The sequence below is a fragment of the Salvelinus fontinalis genome, chromosome 5, assembly GCF_029448725.1.
Source record: "Salvelinus fontinalis isolate EN_2023a chromosome 5, ASM2944872v1, whole genome shotgun sequence".
Lineage (NCBI taxonomy): Eukaryota > Metazoa > Chordata > Actinopteri > Salmoniformes > Salmonidae > Salvelinus > Salvelinus fontinalis.
Window position 1 is genome coordinate 45,348,138 of NC_074669.1, and position 26,286 is coordinate 45,374,423.

At 40.1% G+C, this 26,286-nt stretch overlaps 1 protein-coding gene across 1 annotated transcript; it reads right to left on the reverse strand.

Moving 5' to 3' along the window:
* Nucleotides 1-636: 636 nt before the first annotated feature.
* Nucleotides 637-25,877, reverse strand: adgrl4 (adhesion G protein-coupled receptor L4). Its single transcript, XM_055923570.1, has 16 exons — nucleotides 25,772-25,877; nucleotides 25,108-25,257; nucleotides 20,567-20,716; nucleotides 18,009-18,158; nucleotides 17,666-17,736; nucleotides 17,169-17,348; nucleotides 15,191-15,374; nucleotides 5,135-5,248; nucleotides 4,688-4,887; nucleotides 4,168-4,347; nucleotides 3,109-3,312; nucleotides 2,660-2,880; nucleotides 2,506-2,572; nucleotides 2,153-2,244; nucleotides 1,700-1,868; nucleotides 637-1,430 (listed from the first exon to the last, which is right to left on the reverse strand). The coding sequence occupies exons 1-16, from the start codon at nucleotides 25,815-25,817 to the stop codon at nucleotides 1,368-1,370; spliced, it is 2,241 nt and encodes a 746-aa protein (XP_055779545.1). The 5' UTR covers nucleotides 25,818-25,877; the 3' UTR covers nucleotides 637-1,367.
* Between the last annotated feature and the right edge of the window lie 409 nt (nucleotides 25,878-26,286).

Here is a 26,286-nt window from a genome sequence, read left to right on the forward strand (position 1 = left end):
CAGACACATGATGAGAGAACACCCCACTCTGACCATTTTACTCGACCTAGGCTGTTTTCATGTTATCCAGAGTGTTGGTGACTGCAACTGTGCTGTTGGCAACAATTGATTTACGCTTTTTTGCCAGCTAACGTTAGCTAGCTAGCTAACAGTACACTAACTTGAAATGAAAAGACTGTCAAAATTAGAAATGTGTAATATCTGTAAATGTAGCTAGCTAGACTATCTTACACATCATGGATGGACGCATCTCCTGTCGGATGTCAGGGTTGCCCTTAGTTTGAAGATGTAATCCAGAGACAGGCGTTTTCTCCATCTCCTTAGCTATCATACTCGAATTCCACTCATTTCAAAACTCGGTCTTCCAGAAAGTGGAGAGCATATACGAAACGTTAGCTAGCGAGCCAGCCCCAAAAAATGTGTTTTGATTAAAAAAATAGTTTAGGTTCAAACGGCTCTCCTGTGAAGTAGTGAACCGCGACATACGCCTAGTTTCCTGAAACAGATCACAAATAACTACTGTTAAAGGGATGAGAAGATAAAGAAAACATTCAGAAGAGGTCATTATGTCTATATTTTAATGCATTTTATTTGTTTTTGACTAACTTGAATAATTCACAAAACTTATGACACACATACTGAAAAAGCTGAATCTTTATTAAAAGTAAATACTTAATAGGACATACCATGTCGTGTGTGTGTACTACCCTCATCCTCCATCTGCTAACAATGAAGAGAGATTTTGATAGAAAACAGAAGTGCAAACTGGTGAGCACTAAGTTAATAAGGTATCTGAGAAACTGTTAAGTAATGTGAGAATGCTCAGTCATTAGGTAAAAATAGAACAGAAGTAAGATTCTCGGTTTAAGATAAGACAGTGAAATGTTTATTGCTAAAAAAACTAGTCAAAATGTAGAATATTTAAGGTCGACTCAGCGATGTGACGTAGATGTAAAAAGCATAGTGGGTCAATTTCAGCAACAACTCAGCTGTTTTGGGCCCGTGGTGAAGCGAACCCGTGCACATGCGCAGATACTGCATGCGACTGTGTGTGAGAGAAAAGTCTTGCATCTCGCTTATCGCAATATCTGTGGTGCTGCTTGTGGCAATGTCATTTCCCAGAGTCTACCTTTAAGTCAATCTTACAAGAAGGAGAAAAGAGATATAAACACAAAACATTCATTGCTACATGAACAATTTGCATCAGTTGAACAAGTCTGTTCTCATTATTATTCTCTTTGCCTGGTAAACAAAGCATACATGGGGGTAAAGATATTGCAGTGCTGTACTCTACTTTAAAAAAAAAAGGCTCCAGAGTCCCCAGTGACTTTTGCCGATGATGGGCCCTCTGGATTTCGCAGCCTTGTTCATCTCAGGCACTCAAAACAACATGGCACATTTTTGAACAGCCGGTAATACTCCTCTTGGATCTGGTAAAGTCAAATGGAATGGCGAATGTATTACACACATTAGTTAGCCTCAGTGTGTGGATGAGGTAAAATATGACAACATTTTTATAATAAAGAAATGAAATGAAGGAATGCTAAAGTAATTACAAATAGGGCCAGTAGTTGTTTATCTCCTGACCATATGATATGTCCAGGCAAAACTCTGGGCCCTGCGTTTCTCCTGGTCAGGTCATGTGGTCAGGAAAAACTCCTGGCCATAATTATGAACCTATTTTAGTGAAAGGTTTTACCTTTTTGGACAACACACAGAGGAAGATGAAGATGAACATCCCTTGGAAAGCATTGGCAATGGTGAAGAGATAGGCTGTGAGGGTAGTCTCGTTGAGAATGTGCAACACGCCAAATGTCCAGGTGGCGCCCAGGACGAACAGAAGAGCAAGGGCACCACGAGCACAGGACCTGGAAGGACCATATATGGTTTTGTCATTGTGAGCCATATTCTGACTTGATGTACAGTATGTGTGCTTAACTAAGGCTCATACAATCAGCTTAATGCTAACGTCTGTAGCTCAAGTTCTGCCCTAACGTAAAGTATCTGCTCAATATTCAATACTTCTGTGTGACAATTTTACTAACTGTAGTAATCTTTATTTTATTTTTTACACATGTTGAGTTTTGCTCAACAAACACTGGGTCTTTGGCATAAAGTCAATACATTCTTGGGATGTTTTTATCAAGCTTACCTTATGTTTTGGTAATGGCTAATCTCAGGCTTCTTCACAGCAGTATGTCGGTACACTTTGTAAATGATCACACCAAAAGCCAGGAGATTGACCTTAGATAGACACATACAAAACCATGAGAAACAACCTAGGACTACTGCAACATGTTCTTTGGAATTAACAACTTTTTGATGTAATTGTGGAATGTCATAAACTTTATTACCCATTACTGACATGCAAAATGATAACATGTTGTAAATGATTTAATCAGTGTTTCCAGACATTTCTGAAAGAAAGGAAATTCTTGAATGTCCAATAAAATTTGTGAAAATGTATTGAAAATAATATGATGAAATGAAAATGTTGAACCTTACCAGGATAATCAAACACGCAGGCCCAATGAAACTCCAAATAAAGTTATTTTCTGTGCTCAGCCAACACCTTTGAAACATAAAACATTATTTAACCACATGTTGGTGTGTAGTGCTACAACAACACCTAACAAGCACACTCCCTTTTTCTACTTACACTTTATTGGTACCATAATACTTGGAGCCAAGTGTAGCCGAAATGGCCACCACCACTGCAGGGCTTCCATATCCAAAGATGTAAAAGTTGCGATGCAGGAATCCTTTGTTGTAGATGACACCGACCACTATCAGGTACAGATGGATCCCCTCAATGCACATCCAGGCAAACGCCGCTAAGAAGAAATAATGGAGAAGCCCAGCAATGATGGAGCAGAAAAGCTGAGGGCAGACAAAGAGAAACAAAATGGACCTTTATCATATTAGACAGACTTACCATCTATGAAATCGTATAAGACAAGGGTGACTGCACATGTAAACAAATGCAAATGAGATGCAGACGGAGGCACAAATACACACACAGGTTCACTTTATTCAACATACTGTCTGGCTATGTTCAAGAATATACTGTTCAATATTTATTGGAGCCGAAGTGCAGTCAGTGCTCACTTTATGGGTGTTCATATTGATCCCGACCAGAAAGATGAACTCAGCCATGAAGAGGCTGCAGCACAGGTTCTTGTGAATGGTGGTTCTGGTACTCTGTATCTCACTGAAGAACCAGAAGGTGAAGATGCACATGGACAGGCAGATGATGGAGATGATCATTCCCAGCTGAGTGATCCTGGTCAGAATGTTGTAATGGGCCGCCATCTGAAAAGAAGAACCAACACAGTGGAAAGGTGAATCGTTTTTACAGCTCCCTGCTTCTCCCCTAGTTTTGTTGTTGTCAGAAAATAGAAAGTGACATATCCTTTGAAAGCTTCAGCCCTTGTGGTTTTGGAAATCAAACTCAAATCCTACTGCTGGCAATGTCATAAGAATGCCCTGTGCTTTTCAAATGGGTGTGTTCCTATGGGAATTTGCACATGTTTAGAGCGACACCATTAGGTAAACAATTAACAATTATTTCAAACCAAGACTTTCATATCTCCTTTTCCTCAAACAAAAAATCTGTAAATTTCAGGGGTTTTTGGCCTGCTGTATCTCGGTACTTTATGAGGGTAGTATACAATTTTATGTGTTGTTTAGAAAAGGCCACCGGAATATAGTAGGTGTGGTTGAATAGTATAGCCCCCAATGCTATGCCTGTGTGGTTGAATGGTATAGCCCCCAATGCTAAGCCTGTGTGGTTAAATGGTATAGCCCCCAATGCTATGCCTGTGTGGTTGAATGGTATAGCCCCCAATACTATGCCTGTGTGGATGAATGGTATAACCCCCAATACTATGCATAGAGCCCAAAAGGTTGTGGGTTCAATCACCATTCACATTTTCTATTCTCCTGCCCTATATCCCTCTATATTGATGTGCTGTCTGAATAACCAACAAAAAATATAAAAGAGGGTGCAATTCCACTCTCCTTAAAAAAAAAAATCTAAATACAAGTTAGCTTGTCTTTTCTATTAAAAATCCCTTCCATTTTGCCTTTCATGCAAGATGTTCAGACCACCAACGAGACAGCCACAGGGGATTGGAATACATTCATATGGATGGTATGGACACTTACGTTGGCCCGTCCAGAAGACATAAGAATGGCGAAGTGTGTGAGGTGATTGCAGGAGCATGTGGTGGTGGTGCTGTTGACGTGGGTTTGCTCACAGCCCTGTGTGGCCCAATGGCCCTGCATGCTGGCCGGATCGTACTCCCAAAAGGCACATTTGGTTACATCCTCTTTAGTGTCAATAGGCTTCAAAAGAAAGGGAATGAAATAGGATAGGAATTGGATATGTTATGGCAAAATATGTTTTCGAAAAAGGTACAAAATATATGGGGTGGTTAAAGTAAATTTGATTGTGGAAATACTGAACGACCATATCGTGCCTGCATGCACTTTTAAACTAACATAGGGCCATACACATTAATCACAACTCTACATAACTTAACTTAAATTGTAACACAAATCTCCCATTAACATCAAAACAGGATTTACAGGAGTGTTGTAATTTTGTGTGTGTGTCACAAGTTAGCGGTCTGCCACTGGAGAGCTAATGGATGAGTCTAGGCTGTCTGTGTGACTGCAAACATACCTCTGTGTGTCTGAGAGTGAAGGTCACATGGTCCAGCTGGTACATGTCAGCAGGTTTGATGGCAGCCGCTATCACCCGAGAGTTCACAGTGATTTCCCCTGTTTCTGCGTAGCTCGTGTAGTCTGTAACACCAGGGTCAGTGTTTGGTGTCAGGATGCCACCGACACTGTCATACCGCAGGAAAACTATGGACACACTTCCTGATGTACAGAAAAAATGTATATTGAATTTGAATGTTGTACTATTGAAGTTTATGTCAGGTGTTGATACAGTAAGTGCTAGTGTCTGGTTCTACATTTGACAAATGTAGAGGTTCCCCCAAAAACAATAACATTTGACTTGTTATTTTGATAAGATTCTCCTCACATTTAAATGCATCTTTAGCTGACAATAATGCCTTAATGTTGTCATAGTGAATGTTTTTTTCCCTTTTATCTGATCTCTTACCATTTTTGTTTCCCTCCTGCCTTTTAGGATTTAAATTGATACGATCTCCTCCCATGGAGACAGAGAGCTCGGTTTTCTTTGTTTGCTGGACATCAAAAGTGTAGAGTTTAATTTCTGTAAATGAAAGAACAGAAATTATTCAGTTGAGTGTAATAATAATTATCTGATTAATACAGCATCTGCGTCAATAGAGAACGGATTTCCAATAAACCAAGATCTTAACACAAACACTTTTCAGCATAAAACTGACTTGAACTATATAGCATCATCCCCTGCAGAAATGTTTTGATACAATCAAAATGGATATGGTCAAAAGTAAGCATTGTGGCCTCCCGAGTGGCGCAGCGGTCTAAGGCACTGCATCGCCGTGCTTGAGGCGTCACCACAGACCCAGGTTTGATCCAAGGCTGTGTCACAGCCGGCCGTGACTAAGAGACCTGTGAGGCGACACACAATTGGCCCAGCGTCATCTGGGTTAGGGGAGTGTTTGGCTGGCCGAGATTTACACGTCTCATCGCGCTCTAGCGACTCCTTGTGGCGGGCCGAGCGCCTGCAAGCTGACTTCGGACACCAACTGGACGGTGTTTCCTCTGACACATTGGTGCGGCTGGCTTCCGGGTTAAGCGAGCAGTGTGTCAAGAAGCTGTGCGGCTTGGCAGTTTTGGAGGACGCATGGTTTTTGACTTTTGCCTCTCCCGAGTCCGTAGGGGAGTTGCAGCGATGGGACAAGACTAAGTACCAATTGGAGAGAAAAAGGGGTAAAAGTAAAAAATAAATAAAGTAGGCATTGAATAGCTTTTGGTGTTAGAGTTGGATGTAAAGGAGAAAACACATTGCACCAAATGACGGTTTGCTGTTCGTCTGCCGTTTGTTCACCATTCGTTCAGCGCTGTGTGTTTTAGGGACCAAGTTTCAGGTTTCTACATGTAGATTCGGTTTGCAAATTACGGTTGGCACTCTGTTCAGAGGTGCCAAGTACAATCGGCCATTAGGCCTGCATAAGACTTTTCAGTCATTTCAACAGTATATCACTGAATGCACAGAAAAAATAAGTCAATCTGTAATTTAGTTTAATCTGTAATTGGAAGCCTCCAGTAAAAAAATATCCAACATACTGTACTTCTTTACAGTAATATCTTATTCCTACTGTAGATTCAAATGATCGGTTTCAGGTGCCAACCTCATACTGTCAGGTGAGATATAAAGCTAGACTATTTTAGTATAATATCTTCTTGAAGCTGCTGTGAAGTGGAAGAATATTTTCAGCAGCTGCTGGGTAGGTACCTTGACTTGTTTATCTTTATTGCTAACCAATGTTGAATTTCTAGCTATAATAAGCTAGCTCAAGCTGACACAAGCCATTTCGGTCTGCTCTAAATTGCTCATAAATATATTTCTGTGATACCTAGGGGGGGGGGGGGGGGGGGGGGGGGGAATCGCCCAGATAATGATTGTTGTGATGATAGGCATCGCTGTACCTCAGCCTCTGAGTGCCATAGATAATAAACTGAGTGCAGATTCGTGACCATTATGTTTTCACCATTACTACAGAGAAAATGGCTCGTTTCTAGCAGTTCAAAAGATATTACCGGCACAACATTATTGTTTATTATTACCGGCACAACATTATTGTTTTTCGAATTGAAGGGCCGCATTTTACACATAAACCACAGCTTCAGTGAATGACCGGTGTTGTATCGAGGTCCTTTCCGATCTAAAGTGATTCCACTGGGGAGCTCTATCACAGTGTCACCATTGGTAGGTAGTAACGTGGCCAATCATTTTTCCTCCCAGGATTATATGTCAAGTAAGATAACAGCCTACAAAAGAAATTACTAATATTGGTAGCCATCTAGATGTCCAGTGATACAGTATGCTAAATGGGGAGAGCATGAACGCAACAACACCGGGACAATGTCCTCCTTACCTGTCACTGTTCACTCGGCTCTCAGCTGTGCAACATTTGTCTGTATCCATATCTCCTCTCAAACTTTGTTGCATAATAATACAGTATTAGCCAAACCTGTTCACTTTACCAGCAGTATATAAACATTTGTTGGCAGAGAAAGAAAGGAAAATGTTGTGAGTCTGGTATATATAATGTTTTATTGGATTGAAATAGGTGAATCTAGCTATCTTATTTGTATTTGTTCAATGCCTCAATTGATTTCATAAACTACACGGAAAATATAAATGCACATACAACAATTTCTAATATTTTAGGAAATGTGTCAATTGAAATAAATAAACTAGGCCCTAATCTATGGATTTCACACATTTTCACTGGGAGTACAGATATTAATCTGTTGGTCACAGATACCTTCAAAGAATAGTTAGGGACGTGGATCAGAAAACCAGTCAGTATCTGGTATTACTACCATTTCTCTCATGCAGCACGACACATCTCCTTCGCATAGAGTTGTTTAGGCTGTTGATTGTGGTCTGTGGAATGCTGTCCCACTCCTCTTCAATGGCTGTGCAAAGTTGATGGATATTGGCGGGAACTGGAACACGCTGTTGTACACGTCCAGAACATCCCAAACATGTTCAATGGGTGACATGTCGGGTGAGTATGCTGGTCATGGAAGAACTGTGTCCGGTCTGGTCAGCATACATGCATGGATTTCTAAATTTATTTTGCAACGACGTGTTCGGTGTGGTCAGCATACATGCATGGAATTCTAAATGTATTTTGCTACGCTCGCGCACACGACGTGCCCGACGTGTCTGACACGTCGCGTGTGCGAGCATCGCAAAATAAATGTAGAAATCCATGTTATTCAATTATTGCACCCACACTGCTCGTTCGCGCCAACTTTCAGCGCGATCTGACACAGATCGCGCTGAAAGTCCTGCCTCTCCCTACCCTCATTGGTTATACCCACGTGGGTGATTGGAAGACAAACTGTTTTGCCGGTAGTCGTGGTAATACTATGAAAGTTTAGATGCGATCACCATATACGTTCAACGATGAAAAAGCCTGGAAGGAGGAGAGATGACTAGAAACGATTCGGTTGACAGTTTTATGTGTGGATTAATTGTCAGAGTAGAGGACCTTGTGCAGTTCAGGTAAAATAACAACTCAATGTTTATATCCCAGGACAAATTAGCTAGCAACAGCAAGCTAGCTAAATAGGACAAATTAGCTAGCAAGTGCAAGCTAACTAGCTAAATTGCCATACATGTTTAATGCTTTTCGACCTGTCCCCAAATTAATGTAATTGGTTCAGAGTTTGTTTTGATATTTTAACCTGCGTGTCGTGACCGCGTTTGGTGTAGGGAGACAAAATAAATGTATGCACGATAGTGCAAGATGGAGCACGAGCGCAGCCGGTTTGGGTTCCGTGGTACATGCTGACCAGACCAGACACGTTGCAAAATAAATTTTGAAATCCATGTTATTCAATTATTGCACCCACACTGCTCGTGTGCGCCAACGAGCATCTGCGACGCCAAGGGCTAAAATAGAACTAATTCCTATTTCAGACGCAGATCGCGCTGCAAGTCCTGCCTCTCCCATCTTCTCATTGGTTTATAGAAGCAGGTACCCAAGTGCCATCTCCTCATTGGTTATACCCACGTGGGTGATTGAAAGACGAACTGTTTTGCCGGTAGTCGTGGTAATACAATGAAAGTTTAGATGGATCACCATATAAGTTAAACGATGAAAAAGCCTGGAAGGAGGAGAGATGACTAGAAACGATTCGGTTGGCCGTTTTATGTGTGGATTAATTGTCGGAGTAGAGGTCCTTGTACATTTCAGTTAAAATAACAACTCAATGTTTATATCCCAGGACAAATTAGCTAGCAACAGCAGGCTAGCTAAATAGGACAAATTAACGTTAGCTAGCAAGTGCAAGCTAACTAGCTAAATTGCCATACATGTTTAATGCTTTTTTTTTCTTTCCCAAAATTAATGTCATTGGTTCAGAGTTTGTTTTGATATTTTAACCTGCGTGTCATTATTGCGTTTGGTGTAGGGGGACAAAATAAATGTATGCACAATAGCGCACGATGGTAGCCGGTTTGGGTTCCGTGACACTCTGACTACACCGCTCATGTCGCAAAATAAATTTAGGAATCTATGTTATTCAACTATTGCACCCACACTGCTCACGAGCGTCTGCGTTACCAAGGGCTAAAATAGGAGTCATTCATATTTCTGACGCAGATCGCTGCAAGTCCTGCCTCTCCCACCTCCTGATTGGTTTATAGAAGCGGTACCCACATGCTATCTCCTCATTGGTTATACCCACGTGGGTGATTGAAAGACAAACTTTGTTGCTGGTCATCCTGGTAATACTATGAACGTTTAGATGCCAATCACCATGTAAGTTCAAAGATGAAAAAGCCTGGAAGGAGGAGAAATGACTAGAAACGATTCGGTTGACCGTTTTATGTGTGGATTAATTGTCGGAGGACCTTGTGCATTTCAGATAAAATAACAACTCAATGTTTATACCCCAGGACAAATTAGCTAGCAACAGCAAGCTAGCTAAATAGGACAAATTAGCTAGCAAGTGCAAGCTAGCTAGTTAGCTAAATTGCCATACATGTTTAATGCTTTTCGACCTGTCCCCAAATTAATGTAATTGGTTCAGAGTTTTGATATTTAACCTGCGTGTCGTGATCACGTTTGGTGTAGGAGGACAAAATAAATTTTTGCACTATGGCGCACATGCGCAGCCGGTTTGGGTTCCGTGTTACAGATTGATGTTGGGGGCCAATCTGATGGTAAAACTTTTAAAATAGTGCAGGCTGTGTTAGATACCAAAGCAAGGGGGAGGGGGCGCTTCACCGGGCCGAGGGAGAGTCAGGGAAATCCAGTAGCTACACTACATGACCAAAAGTATGTGGACACCTGCTCGTCAAATATCTCATAAAAAATCATGGGTATTAATATGGAGTTGGTCCCACAATTTTTACACGCCACGAGCCTCAGCACTTGGCAGTCCTGTTCTGTAAGCTTGTGTAGACTACCACTTCGCCGCTGAGCTATGTTGACCGGAGCAGCTCTAGCAGGGTAGAAATTTGACAAACTGCCTTGTTGGAAAACTGGCATCCTATGAAGGTGCCACGCTGAAAGTCACTGAGCTCTTCATTAAGGCCATTCTACTGCCAATGTTTGTCTATAGATATTGCATGCCCGTGTGCTCGATTTTATACACCTGTCAGCAACGGGTGTGGCTGATATAGCCAAATCCACTAATTTGAAGGGATGTCCACATACTTTTGTATATACAGTGTATATAGCAAGAAAAATGTCAGTCAGCTAGCACACTAGCACAAAGCCAAGGTGGTAAAAAGTTGACAAAACAAAAAGGAGAACAGATGAGGTACTACACATCTACATGTATGATTTTCTCTTTTGTTTTGAGCCCACAACACGGCCACAATGTCTGTAAAGAGCATGAGGTGTGGCTAATGTTAGCCAGCCTGAGCTAGCTACCAAGCTAGCATACGAAGGATGGATGGTAACTTCCTGTTGAAGGCTTTTTGGCTTCTTCTGTGGGGTTTAAGAGGTGCTGCCACCTACTGTAACGTAGCGATAAACACTTTTCTTCAAGTGAGTGAGGTGGTTTAGGGAGTGGCATTTATTAAAAGGAGCAGTTTGGATTGCCCCGAAAATATAGTATATTAAATCAATGGAAAAAATGTAGGGTATCTTTGGGCATAATCAATATCTTCTACTTAAACTGTAAATTATTAGGTGTATCCCTTTTTGTGTCATCCTAGATGATTTTAAATTAATTATGTCCACGTGTAGTTGTATTGTGTTTTTAAATTGGCAAATAAATCGAAACAAATTAAAATCACAACAAATGTAAGGTACTTATAGAAACAACAAAAACAGCTTGCAGCCTCTGGTTGACTGGGGTTAGCTTGAAGGCGGCAGGCCGAATTTGAGATGAGATATTCCTTGCTATTGTCTTTCAAATTAACTCATGGCTGGATGGCTTGCCACAGGTTTATAGCTGTCCTCTCAGGCTAAATGCCAGAGATGCAACACCAGCCTGGCAAGGGGCGGAAGGTAGCCTAGTGGTTAGAGAGTTGGGTCAGTAACCGAAAGGTTGCTGGATTGAATCCCCGAGCTGACAATGTACAAATCTGTTGTTCTGTCCCTGAACAAGGAAGTTAACCCACTGTTCCCAGGTAGGCTGTCATTTTAAATAAGCATTTGTTCTTAACTGACTTGCCTAATTAAATAAAGGTTCAATAAAAAAATACATATAATTTGCGGTCCTATGAGTGGGCGCTACCCGCCAGAGATGCAAATTATGTCTTGAACAGCAAACCCGTTTACCCGCTGGTGGTATAGCCTTGGATGTGGGAATGCAGAAAATAGCAAGCGGGTGGGCATTTTTGGCATACTGGCAAAGGATCTGATTGGCTGACACTGCCATTCCAAAAATGGTTGCTGTGGCTTCTGCCACCTAGCATGAGGACAAAAATAACAGTTTTCCGGAAAAATGAGCTGTCAACTCAGTGTAACAGTTGGGATAATGGGACAATTCGGAGTACAATGCATTTCTCATCCCTGGATTGAGGTATGTTTTCCGAGACATATCTCGCACCAGCTCCGCTGTGTGTAATCTACACAGGAAGCCTGTCCGATCTGCAACAAGAAGATCTGCTGGCTAGCTGTACTCTAATATGAGTTTCCATAAACCTGCATCACTTGTGGTATAAGTAGAAGAGTAGGCACTGCAAGAAGCACCTGGAATGAAGCACAGCTAGCGGTGCCTGCAGTGATTGGTCGAGATTCCACAACGCAGTGGACCACTCTGGACCCATCAACTCATGTTCATTGACTCATTTTCAGCAGTCCACTTTCTCAAATGTCATAAACTCTCTTTTAAAATATGTGTGCCTGCCTAGTGCAACCTGAATGCCATAGAGATAAAATAAGCACAGCTTCGTGACTGTCATGATTTCCTCAATACTTTACTGAAAACCGTGTGCCCAAACCGTTCAAAAGATATGGTTCATTTTACCAGAGATAGGCTGTTGTTTTTTTCTATTGCAAATTTGAGGGAAACATTAGATAAATAAACCATGTCGTGGGCTGTTTTAAAACTATGCTACTCACGGACTGTAGCCTATTTGTTTGATAACAAACAAGCTGGTTAAGTCATGTTACCTCACCAGCTAACAACCTGAGGGGTATTCCAGTCAAACAAACATTTTTGCAATGGTAACGAATACTCTGAAGCAAACCTGCTACCTACTAGGTTAAGTTGATCTTAGCCTTTAATGTTGAATAAAGACGGGGCTTCTCCGCCAATCAGATTCTTGTCCGTCACAATGGCATGTCCCTTTGCGGAAAATACAATTGACATCCGAGCCTGCATTGTTCGCCGTGTATTACAAATGGAAGGAATTATTGGATCTCGAATAGATCCTTTAGGTCATTCAGAAGATTTCCTTTTGGAACGTTATAGTTTTTCCACACAATAATATATCTGGCCAATTTTCTCAACCCCTACATAGCCAATGTAACCCAATACAGTTTTGCTTTGACTGCTATAGGCCTACAAACTCTGTGCATTACTTTTTGATTTTTTCCCCCCCACAAGGTTTCGTGTACAATTTGGGTGATGCAGAACGATTTGGAAAGGCAACTGTGTGTAGAGCAATAAGAAGAGTCTGCTTCGCATTGAATACTTTTTCATCAACCTGTCCATATAATCAAGGAGGACTTTTACAGAATTGCAGGCACTGTAGGCTGTGGTCAATTGACTGCCAGCGATGCTTCGCTAAACTCAAATGAATAACACTAAGGCAACATGATATATTTTTTTTGCCTAATCCTGCAGATTTTCCCAAGGTCACTGGTGTTAAAACTAAACGTAGAAGATATTGTTGCCCGTGTTGTCATGAAAAGCACTCTGAATTCAATCAATTCTTATTCATCATATGGGGCCCACCAATGGAATTGTGACATAGGCTACCGCAATTTATATATTAGGCTATAGCCTTCACATGTAATATCACCAACGTTGCAATAAAAGTGCTCTATAAAGTGAAAGCATTATTACTAATCACCCATGTGTGTAAATTAGGCCTATTAGTGAAGCGGCACAATTCCAATATCTATCACATTTATTCTGTTTGCGATTTTCTGTCAGGCTCCCCCTCTGGCTTTTGCGGTGTATTACTATTTTGGGGTAAATTAGTGAACATATTTGTTGTATGTTGTTACAAGTGTTTCTTGATGTAGACTTATTGGGCTCTGTCTTTTGACTCCATATCTATATATTTTTATGTCATCGACATGAGGACCTTTTTGAATGTCGTGTGCACACGCCAATTGTCAAATCGACCGATCTGCACTTCGGTTAGTCTAATTACTTCAAGGAGAGGCAACCATTCTGGAACCAAGAAATCACAGACTCCCTCATCTGGTTAAGGTAAGCTGGATATGTTCAGGGAATCCTGAATTTATAGGATAGGATAAAGTAATCCTTCTAACCCCCCCCCCCCCCCCCCCCCCCTTAAAAGAGTTAGATGCACTATTGTAAAGTGGTTGTTCCACTGGATATCATAAGGTGAATGCACCAATTTGTAAGTCGCTCTGGATAAGAGCGTCTGCTAAATGACTTAAATGTAATGTAAATGTAATTTGTTAAACCATCTATTTGGAATAGCCCCCAGGTAACTGGACAGGCACACATTTGGTTTAAGATGGCACATTGACAAAGAGATTGTGAACCCAGAAGTATATGTTTTATCCTATGGGGGAGTGGGGAAAATAGATAGACAGCCTAATTTGGGTGTAGCCCTGGGTAGATTTATGTTATGCCATGTTGTCTTCAGGAGTTTGTCTGTTTCATATATTTATTTCACACTAGTTGATGTAAGTCCTTGGAGAAATTCCCATTACTTATGATTGTCTTTCATATTATAGGATATGCTTGTCAAAAAGAACAGTAGTGTTATTCCTTATACTTCTTTTATTATTACATTTCTTCCCAATTTGTCAGGTGTATCTTATTGCCTGAAATCTAAAGTCTAAATCCAATATGGCTACTTGTGTTTTGAAAATAAATTACAAGAGGCTATGCCTTTTTGTAGGCATTCATGTAGGTAGGCTTGGTAAGATCAACTTTAAAACATTCAGGCTATCCTAACTTCAAATTCTTTAAGATCTTTATCAACTATAACTATATAAATGAGCATAAAATAACTCACCGACAGTAACTCTTGAACCGTTCAAGCTAGAGACACCAAACCAACTTTCACATGTTCAGGCTATCCTAACGTTAAATTCAACTATAATTATGTAAATTAATTATAATTCTATACATTTGCATACATTTATATGAAATAATTCCCTAACAGTAACTGTTGAACTGTTCAAGCTAGAGACACCAAAACAACTTTCACATGTTAAGGCTATCCTAACTTACGATTCATAAAAAAACGGATCAACTGAAACTATATATTTTTAAAATTAAATTAGCATAAAATAACTCACCAACAGTAACTCTTGAACTGTTCAAGCTAGAGACACCAAACCAACATTCAGATTTTAAGGCTATCCTGACTTCAAATTCTTAAACACTTTTATAAACTATAACTACATAGATTTGCATAAAATAACCCACCATTAGTAACTCTTGAACTGTTCAAGCTAGAGACCCCAAACCAACATTCAGATGTTAAGGCTTTCCTGACTTCAAATTCTTAAACACTTTTATAAACTATAACTACGTATATTTGCATAGATTTGCATAAAATAACCCACCATTGGTAACTCTTGAAACGTTCTCTTCAGGAAATGTACTTTTCTAGTTATTATTTATTATAATAATTTGTTTTTTTTGTACAAATTCTTAATATATATCTAATCTCTCAAATTTCATCTCAAAGTGCACCAGATTGATGCATTTAGCTGTTAAAATTCATTTTTTGTTGTTGACCCTACTAGTGTTCTATCTCTGGCTTTGGGCTAAGCCCCCAATGTCCTTAAATCCTAGAAATGCCCCTGCTCTCGGCCGACAACTGCTACAGGTGTGTCCGTGCTAAGAGACATGATTGTGGTGTTCTTCTTACCTATTTCACTCTCTTTGATCTCAATCTCAGTTGTCGCTTTATATTTCCTGGCCAGTGTCAAAGTACTCTCCTCCACTGTGTGTAAGAGTTTGGTTATGGTGTGGTCTCGGTGCTCCTCTTTGATTCTGTTCCAGGCCACCAACTCATCCTTCTCAACCAAATTGTTCACCACATTTAAAAATGTCTGTGGAATAGAAAGGAAGGCAAACAAAAGCATTTATGAATATCAAGAAACAAGACAAATCATACTGTTTATTTTCATGGATTGAACAACGCCTTCTCTGTTTTAATGTATATGCAGCAAGGTTTAAGCAGCCTTACAAATGAAGACAGAAACCATATACACTGCTCAAAAAAATAAAGGGAACACTTAAACAACTCAATGTAACTCCAAGTCAATCATACTTCTGTGAAATCAAACTGTACACTTAGGAAGCAACACTGACTGACAATACATTTCACATGCTGTTGTGCAAATGGAATAGACAAAAGGTGGAAATTATAGGCAATTAGCAAGACACCCCCCAAAACAGGAGTGATTCTGCAGGTGGTGACCACAGACCACTTCTCAGTTCCTATGCTTCCTGGCTGATGTTTTGGTCACTTTTGAATGCTGCCGGTGCTCTCACTCTAGTGGTAGCATGAGACGGAGTCTACAACCCACACAAGTGGCTCAGGTAGTGCAGTTCATCCAGGATGGCACATCAATGCGAACTGTGGCAAAAAGGTTTGCTGTGTATGTCAGCGTAGTGTCCAGAGCATGCAGGCGCTACCAGGAGACAGGCCAGTACATCAGGAGACGTGGAGGAGGCCGTAGGAGGGCAACAACCCAGCAGCAGGACCGCTACCTCCGCCTTTGTGCAAGGAGGTGCACTGCCAGCGCCCTGCAAAATGACATCCAGCAGGCCATAAATGTGCATGTGTCTGCTCAAACGGTCAGAAACAGACTCCATGAGGGTGGTATGAGGGCCCGACGTCCACAGTTGGGGGTTGTGCTTACAGCCCAACACCGTGCAGGACGTTTGGCATTTGCCAGAGAACACCAAGATTGGCAAATTCGCCACTGGCACCCTGTGCTCTTCACAGATGAATGCAGGTTCACACTGAGCACATGAGCTACATGTGACAGACGTGACAGAGTCTGGAGACGCCGTGGAGAACGTTCTGTTGCCTGCAACATCCTCCAGCATGACTGGTTTGGCGGTGGGTCAGTCATGGTGTGGGGTGGCATTTCTTTGGGGGGCCGCACAGCCCTCCATATGCTCGCCAGAGGTAGCCTGACTGCCATTAGGTACCGAGATGAGATCCTCAGACCCCTTGTGAGACCATATGCTGGTGCGGTTGGCCCTGGGTTCCTCCTAATGCAAGACAATGCTAGACCTCATGTGGCTGGAGTGTGTCAGCAGTTCCTGCAAGAGGAAGGCATTGATGCTATGGACTGGCCCGCCCGTTCCCCAGACCTGAATCCAATTGAGCACATCTGGGACATCATGTCTCGCTCCATCCACCAACGCCACGTTGCGGATGCTTTAGTCCAGGTCTGGGAGGAGATCCCTCAGGAGACCATCCGCCACCTCATCAGGAGCATGCCCAGGCGTTGTAGGGAGGTCATACAGGCACGTGGAGGCCACACACACTACTGAGCCTCATTTTGACTTGTTTTAAGGACATTACATCAAAGTTGGATCAGCCTGTAGTGTGGTTTTCCACTTTAATTTTGAGTGTGACTCCAAATCCAGACCTCCATGGGTTGATCAATTTGATTTCCATTGATAATTTTTGTGTGATTTTGTTGTCAGCACATTCAACTATGTAAAGAAAAAAGTATTTAATAAGAATACTTCATTCATTCAGATCTAGGATGTGTTATTTTAGTGTTCCCTTTAATTTTTTGAGCAGTGTATATAACTTAGGCCAAGAACATTTAGTATCCTACTTCTAAAAAAGCAATAGCAGAGCTAGTGGAAATAAAGATTACTCTGAGAGTTGCTTTGGTCACGGTTGGTTTGGCGGTTTGATTCTTCTCCCCAGTGCTCATCAGCGAGGCCGACTGAGAGAGGGCCTCCACATAGGAGATCACATCCACCGACGTCAGCTCTCCCGACGTCTGTTTTTCAATCTCCACCAGCAGGCTCTGAAGATCTGTAAGATTTCTGATCTACAAATGGAAGAGACAAGATTAAGTAAGCTCCAATGGATGCCTCCTCTCCAAATAGGAGAAATAGGATGGTCAATTTAATAATGTCTACTAAATCTTAAAGCAAAGCAGACAATTAAACTAATTTATTCCCACAAAAAGTGTTCAGACCTATGCACATTTCTACACATGGATATTAACATATATTCCTAATAGGAGATCCTGATTGATAAACACATGTACCAATTAAATATCTATATAGTGACCAACAGAGGGCGGTGTCCTATTATATATTATAAGTGGTACTACTTTCCTAGTTCATTTGTTGGAGTACTTACATATTCAAGTGTTCTGTTGACACTTTGTGTTAGGCACACAACGTTGTCATGACAATTTTTCTCGGGATGCTCTGGAATACAACATATGGAAAATCATCATATTAATGTAACAGTCTGCTAGATTAACCTCAAAACTGCTTGTTTGTTTAAACTATGATATCACCAGGACATACCAAAATTGTTACATATTTAATTTTGAAAAGATAATTAAGATAACACTGGTCACAATTTGTTTATTAAGATTTTATGTAATATGGTAACCTCACATAATTTGAATAATGTATCCTCCCAATTCCCTCAAAACTTTAGTTTCAAAATTTAGAGGGTGAATTGATAGGCTTACCTTGACATATTATTCCATTCTCTGTATGAAATCGCTTAGTGCCTGAAGTAGAAATGTAATCTCTTTGGCAGGTGCAAAAGAAAGATCCATTTGTGTTTGTGCAATGTGAGAATGGTCCACAGATTTGGACGTTCTTGCATTCATCAATATCTAATAGTAAAAAGAATAACAGGGTATTTTTTTCTGAATGAAAGACATAAAATAGGCCCTGATGAATGACATTTTCAAACTGAAAAAAAAAATCTAGGATATTAGCTTCTTAAATATGTGTTGTAATGTTGAGAAAAAACTGATATATATAGTGCATTCGGACAATTTTTAGACCCCTTGACTTTTTCCACATTTCGTTACGTTACAGCCTTATTCTAAAATGGATTTAATTGTTTTTTTCCCTGATCAATGTACACACAATACCCCATAATGACAAAGCAAAAACAGGTTTTTAGAAATGTTTGCACATTTTCTTACAAATAGAAAATAGAAATTCCTTATTCACATAAGTATTCAGACCCTTTGGTATGAAACTCAAAATTGAGCTCAGGTGCATCCTATTTCCATTGATCGTTGTTGAGATGTTTCTACAACTTGATTGGAGTCCACCTGTGGTAAATGCAATTGATTGGACATGATTTGGAAAGGCACACACCTGTCTATATAAGGTCCCACAGTTGACAGTGCATGTCAGAGCAAAAACTAAGCCATGGGGTTGAAGGAATTGTCCGTAGAGCACCGAGACAGGATTGTGTCGAGGCACAGATCTGGGGGAAGTGTACCAAAGAATGTCTGCAGCTTTGAAGGTCCCCAAGAACACAGTGGCCTCCATCATTCTTAAATGGAAGAAGTTTGGAACAACCAAGGCTCGTCCTAGAGCTTGGCCAAACTGAGCAATCGGGGGAGGGAAGTGGCCTTGGTCAGGGAAGTGACCAAGAATCCAATGGTCACTCAGAGCTCCAGAGTGCCTCTGTGGAGATGGGAGAACCTTCCAGAAGGACAAACATCTCTGCAGCACTCCACCAATCAGGCCTTCATGGTAGAGTGGCCAGGCGGAAGTTCTCCTCATTAAAAGGCACATGACAGCCCACTTGGAGTTTGCAAAAGGTACCTAAAGACTCTCAGACCATGATAAACAAGATTCTCTGGTCTGATGAAACCAAGATTAAACTCTTTGGCCTGAATGCCAAGCGTCACGTCTTGAGGAAACCTGGCACCATCCCTACGGTGAAGAATGGTGGTGGCAGCATCATGATGTGTTCTTGTTTTTCAGTGACAGGGACTGGGAGACTAGTCAGGAACAAGGGAAAGATGAACGGAGCCAAGTACAGAGAAATCATTGATGAAAACCTGCTCGAGACTTCAGACTGGGCTGAAGGTTCACCATCCAACAGGACAAGCACACAGCCAAGACAACGCAGGGGTGGCTTCGGCACAAGTCTCTGCATGTCCTTGAGTAGCCCAGCCAGAGCCCGAACTTGAACCTGAAAATAACTGTGCAGCAACGCTCCCCATCCAAGCTAACAGAGCTTGAGAGGATCTGCAGAGAAGAATGGGACAAACTCCCCAAATACAGGTGTGCCATACTTGTAGTGTCATACCCAAGAAGACTCAAGGCTGTAATCGGTGCCAAAGGTGCTTCAACAAGGTATTGAGTAAAGGGTCTGAAAACGTATGTAAATGTAATATTTCTGTATTTTTATATTTTTTAAATTGCAAAAACAGTTTTTGCTTTGTTGTTATGGGCTGTTGTGTGTAGATTGATGAGAGGGGAAAAAACAATTTAATCAATTTTAGAATAAGGCTGTAACGTAACAAAATGTGGAAAGAGTCAAGTGGTCTGAGTACTTTCCGAATGCAATGTACCAGTCAAAAGTTCGGACACCCCTACTCAGGGTTTTTCTTAATTTTTTCTATTTTCTACAGTGTAGAAATAACACATATGGAATCATGTAGTAACCAAAAAAGTGTTAAACAAATCAAAACACACTTGGCATTCTCTCAACCCGCTTCATGAGGTATTCACCTGGAATGCATTTAAATTAACAGGTGTGCCTTGTTAATTTGTGGAATTTCTTTCCTACTTAATGCTTTTGAGCCAATCAGCTGTGTTGTGACAAGGTATGGTTGGTATACAGAACATAGCCCTATTTGGTAAAAGACACAATCACCCGACCTCAACCCATTTTGAGATGGTTTGGGATAAATTGGACCACCGCAGAGTGAAGGAAAAGCAGCCAACACGTGCTCAGCATATGTGGGAACTCCTTCAAGACTGTTGGAAAAGCATTCCTCATGAAGCTGGTTGAGAGAAGGCCAGGAGTGTGCAAAGCTGTCATCAAGGCAAAGGGTGGCTACTTTGAAGAATCTAAAATATATTTTGATTTATTTAACACTTTTTTTGGTTACTACATGATTCCATATGTGTTATTTCATAGTTTTGATGTCCTCACTATTATTCTACTGTGTAGAAAATAGTAAAATAAAGAAAAACCCTTGAATGAGTTGGTGTGTCCAAACTTTTGACTGGTACTATATAAATATGTATATATATATATATATAATACCAGTGCATTCTGTCCCGTCATTTGGTTGAAAGCGAATCACCCCGGTTGAAGTGTATCCTGAGGCACAGGTGCAGTAGTAGCTGCCCTCTGTATTGGTACAGTTGCTGTTGTTTCCACAGATATTAGTGACATTTTGGCATTCATTGTCATCTGTTATGATGGAAGAAGGACACAGAAACTAAATACATTAAAATTGTAGATGCTGCGTACACAGTTTAGCAGGTGTTATGGCGGGTGCAGCGAAATGCTTATGTTCCTAGAACCTATCAATCAATGTAGTAAACAACACACAATAACACAAAATTAAAATATATATATTTTTTACAGTGGTAGGTATAGTAACGTGACCAGTGATCATTGACTATGTACATAGTGCAGCAGTCCCTACGGTTCCGGGTAGAATACCCGATCGTAGCTGGCTAGTGATTGTTACTGAGGGGCAGAGTAGGGTACTGGGCAGAGGGAAGGGTGGTGGCTGTTTAACAGTCTGATGGCCTTGGGATAGGAGCTGTTTATCAGTATCAACAAGGGGTTATTATTCAAACATTACTGAGACAAGTCATAGTCAGATTTACAATGAACGTTACTACGACCTCATACAAGTTAACTACGATGATATAGCTTGTTGTGCACACAGTTCATACTGGTTGTGACTGGTTTGTCAATTCTGGCAACCAGCAGATATTCACCATGCCAGTTCACATCAAAACACACCTGCATGAGATATTCACAGTGTTTATTGGAAGTGATCCGATAGGACTTTCAATTGTTGTGTTCATCTGTCTAGATATGATGAATATACTGGTCTTCCTCCCCACTGTACCTTGTGTACAAAGCCTGTCCGGGAAGGGATATCCTTAGCTCTGAGAAAGGGAGGTGAAAATATTCAGGAGGAAATATGACCATAAGATTCCTGACCTCTGAACCGCCATTGTTAACACAAACACTGTGTAGGAAAGGGTTCCATAATGAAAATGACTGGCTTCCATTTTCTCTGAGTAGCCTATGGGTAGCTCAATAGGATTTCACAGTACAATGGCAGCAAAATGAATATGCATTAGGGATATGAACAAAATGACGTACTCAAGTTGACTCTCTTAAAGGGATAGTTCTCCAATCATATCTATTCTCTAGAATAAAATGAATGTGGTCTGATTTAGAGAATCTAAGAACATTTCATTGGTGGAGCAAAAATTATACTGTACCTTAAAATTATGGACTATCTTTAAATATAGAGTAGGAATAATTTATTTAATCATCAATTCTGCTCTATATTAATGAAGTGACATATTGTTCAAAATAATTTTATAAATTCACAAAAACCCATATTTGTACTGTATTTCTGCATAGAAGCCATTTATTGTATGTTTATATTACCACAGTTTCATTTACATTGGGCTCTTGAATATGTAAACCCCCATGATTATGATCAGATAAGGAAATATGAATACTAAGCAAAAGTGCCCCACAAACCTAAATGCAACAATGTTGGCTGACAGACGAACTTGAGCAATAAAACAATTTGACCACTTTCAACAGGAGCAATACTTTTTCACATTTCAGTCCTTTTGTTATGATAAACACACTTTGAGGTTTACAATTTTAATAGGGTAGATAGGTTGGGGAAAAAACACTAGGAATGATTCATGATTGAACCAGGTTTACAATAACTGTGCTAGTTGCCTGAGAGGATGGTGCCCATAAGGTGCTAATTAACCTCTATGGGATCTGTGTCCACCCCATGGGACGGTTGAGCTAACATAGGCTAATGTGATTAGCATGAGGTTGTAAGTAACAAGAACTTTTCCCAGGATGTAGACATATCTGATATGGGCAGAACGCTTACATTCTTGTTAATCTAACTGGACTGTCCAATTTACAGTAAAATAATACCATGCTATTGTTTGAAGAGAGTGCAAAATTATGATCTTGAAAATGTATTAATATACCAATTACGCACATTTGGGCAGTCTTGATACAACAGTTTAAACAGATATGCAATGGTTCATTGGTTCAGTCTAAAACTTTGCACATACACTGCTGCCTTCTAGTGGCCAAAATCTAAATTGCGCCTGGGCTGGAATAATACATTATGGCATTTCTCTTGCATTTCAAAGATGTCGGTACAAAATAAATATGCATGTTTTTTTCTTTGTATTATCTTTTACCAGATCTAATGTGTTATATTCTCTTACATTAATTTCACATTTCCACACACTTCAACGTGTTTCCTTTCAAATGGTATCAATAATATGCATATCCTTGCTTCAGGTCCTGAGCTACAGGCAGTTAGATTTGGGTATGTTATTTTAGGTGAAAATTGAAAAAAAGGGTCCTATCCTTAAAATTAACCTGTCTCCTCCCCTTCATCTACTCTGATTTAAGTGGATTTAACAGGTGACATCAATAAGGGATCATAGGTCAGTCTATGTCATGGAAAGAAGTGGTGTTCCTAATATTTTGTACATTCAGTGTATGTAATAAAGTTAAGTAAATATTGGAGCTAAACAAACTGGCCAACTAGTTTGTTACACTAACAATATGTTAGCTGTCTTACCTTTCTTCAGCATGTCATTAAACCTTAATTTATTCAGGGAAGTCCCATTGAGACGAATGTCCCTTTTACAAGGAAGCCCTGATTCACAAAATGCAGCATAAAAATACTAAGTACATAATAAGGAATTAGTGAGACTGTTATTTTTAGTGACACTGTTAAAAAGCTGTGTTCACTGCTGAGAATATTATTATTTGTTAGCTAACTTCCTTTGCTAAAATGTCTAGAATTTTTTTTGCCACAAAAACAGCTAAGTTTGTTGATATACTTTTCTTCTCCCTTCTCAATTCTCAATCTGACCATATCTACCATGGGAATACATGTATGTCTAGTGTTGTTTTAATTAAAAGCTATGCTGTCAAAAAATAAGCCCTTTTTGATTGAATTAATGTCCTAATGTATTTTCACTGGGTGTGTAGCTAAAGAAGGAGTTTTAATCCTTGAGGCAATTGAGACATGGATTGTGTATGTGTGCCGTTGAGTGTGAAATGGCAAGACAAAAGATGAAAGTGCCTTTGAATGGGGAATGGTAGTAGGTGCCAGGCACACCAGTTGGAGTGTGTGAAGAACTGCATCACTGCTGGGTATTTCACGCTCAACAGTTTCCTGTGTGTATCAAGAATGGTCTACCACCCAAAGGACATCCAGCCAACATGACACAACAGGGGGAAGCATTAGTCGCCATGGGCCAGCATCCCTGTGGAACGCTTTCGACACCTTGTAGTCCATGCCCCAACAAATTGAGGCTGTTCTGAGGGTAAAAAGGGGGTACAACTCAATATTAGGAAGGTGTTTCTAATGTTTTGTATACTACGTGTATATTTCCAATTCGATTTTGGTAACTTCCAGTCCACATGGACAGATGAACCCCGGGTTCAATTCAATTGAACCTGCATTGCTGTACTTACGCAAATTCAATTACAGATTGGTTTTGGCTCATTGGTTTTGGGTAAACGTTGAATTACCACCAAGTGGACTCCTCTCACAGGTACTGTAGATTCTTAAAATTTTAAGAATAGCAAGTGTTCTCAGGCAGTAATTTGTAAACAAAGACAGTGTGTAAATTAAAATCCAGCCTTAACATTGTAAAACAGGACAGAGAGAGTGTTTATTTTTGCAAACCTGCAGACCTGATGATGGTTGTACGGCTGCTATTGAAAGATATAAGACAAATGGGTACCACCGGCTGAAAGTTTTCCATACATGTGAAGCAGTACATACATGTATGCAGTAAGGATCCAAGTACAATCAGCTGATTATGATTCAAGTTTACTCCTAGTGTTAAAAGGTAGTCAAATGTTGGAGTGTTTGTCACACTTTACACCAGTGTAGATTGAATGCAACAATAACCAGTGTTGGCCATGAATATTTTCATCTAGAGTTACAAAAACTCTGAGTGTTAAAAGCTAATACTTCTTGTGTTGGTGTTAAACGTGTTGATTTAAAAGTTTCAATGGTTCATTTAATAATCTCATTTAATAATGTATATGCTTGAATAATATAACTTCTAAATCCCAAATGAGCTTAGTACAACCGTCTTATCCCAATCATAACTCAATATAACTTTTCCATTGTTAAATTAATGGTGTCCATTTGAGTCTTTGTAAATAAAGAATAGCCTTAAAAATACACTATAGAAAATCATGTTGATCGTATGGACTCTCTCAGTCCTTGCATCCAGAGCATCCTCTATGAATTATGGTTAAAATCCTACATCCCCTCAGTTTGACGAAAACACAAATGAAGGATTGTGCCTTTAGCCGCAGACATCATCATGCAACTTTACTTTACAGACCCGTAATATACTCCCTTTTAACCCTGAATTAATGCAAGGATAATCACCCAATTTAGCCTAAAATAGTGTTTTTTTTTTCATTTATTTGGGGGTTGACGCATTAGACTACCTATCACGTCTAAACCTGTATTCCACAGGCCTACATAACCATGTTCTGTATAGGTTTGTAAAAAATCTAGAATTTATATTTACCATTACAAAAGTTGGTTCCATCGCCAGTATATCCAAGCTCGCAGTAACAGGCATTATTGGATCCATTCAGGGCTTTACACGTGGCACGTTGATGGCATGTACCACAATTGTCATAAAATCTGCATGGGTCTATAACACTGGAAAGCCATGCTATGAGATAAAAATAGAATACATTTGCTTTGTGAATTGAATAAAATATGTGAAAAAAATGTAGTACCAGATCAGCATTAACTCATCAATATGGAAGGAACAATGGTACCACGAACTATGGTATGTATTGAATGTTGCATGCAATCATATTATGCTATTATGACTAAGAATGTTTACGGCAAATGGTAATATAATAACAGAAAGACAAAAATCATATGTAAGCCTACTCAACATCAATAAACTACACAGAAGTAATGTTAGACTGATATTGAAATGGACTCGCACAACTGCAAAGTTCCTAATTATATCTATGCAACTATGATCACTAAAGGCCAGGAGACCTGGAGTTTGGGATAAAAAATATCCCGCCATGCATCCTGATTATTTTCTCTGGTAAATCCCACATACACATAACGGAAATAGCAAAGAACATATGTGTATTTGTACCATGTTCAAGGGGTCTGCTATGCTACAGTGCATACTATATGACAGAAGAATGGATAGACTCACTTACCTGCTAAAAGTACAAGTTTCATCTGGGACTTGAGCAAAGACTCCATACTTGCGTTGGGACAGAAATACTTTTAGCTGAAACTCTGTGGCTGGTGACGTAGTCCATTTCCTTGCATCAGTTTTCCTGTTTCCCTAAACCTGACCCTTCCTGTCCTGATCTTTAATCAGCTTTCACAAACATTAAACTGAGGACACGCCACCTTCCCATGACAATGGAGTCTAATCAACAGCATAAGAGAATGCTTATAAACCAGTATAGTCTGGCTTCCTAATTAAAGTTATTGTAGCTGTAGTACAGAGTATACATTCTTACAATTTTTGATTTGCAATTTGGTGACTTTTTCTTTCAACTCTATCTCAATACTGTTTTTTAAGTAGTAATGTTATTGTGCATCTGGGGTGGCCATTTTACAAAACCACAAGGACATTGTTCTCAACAGAAACACACACTGTGTAAACACTAGCTGAACAACATTGACTTCAGCGAAGGACAACACCCTCTCTTTCTAGGACACT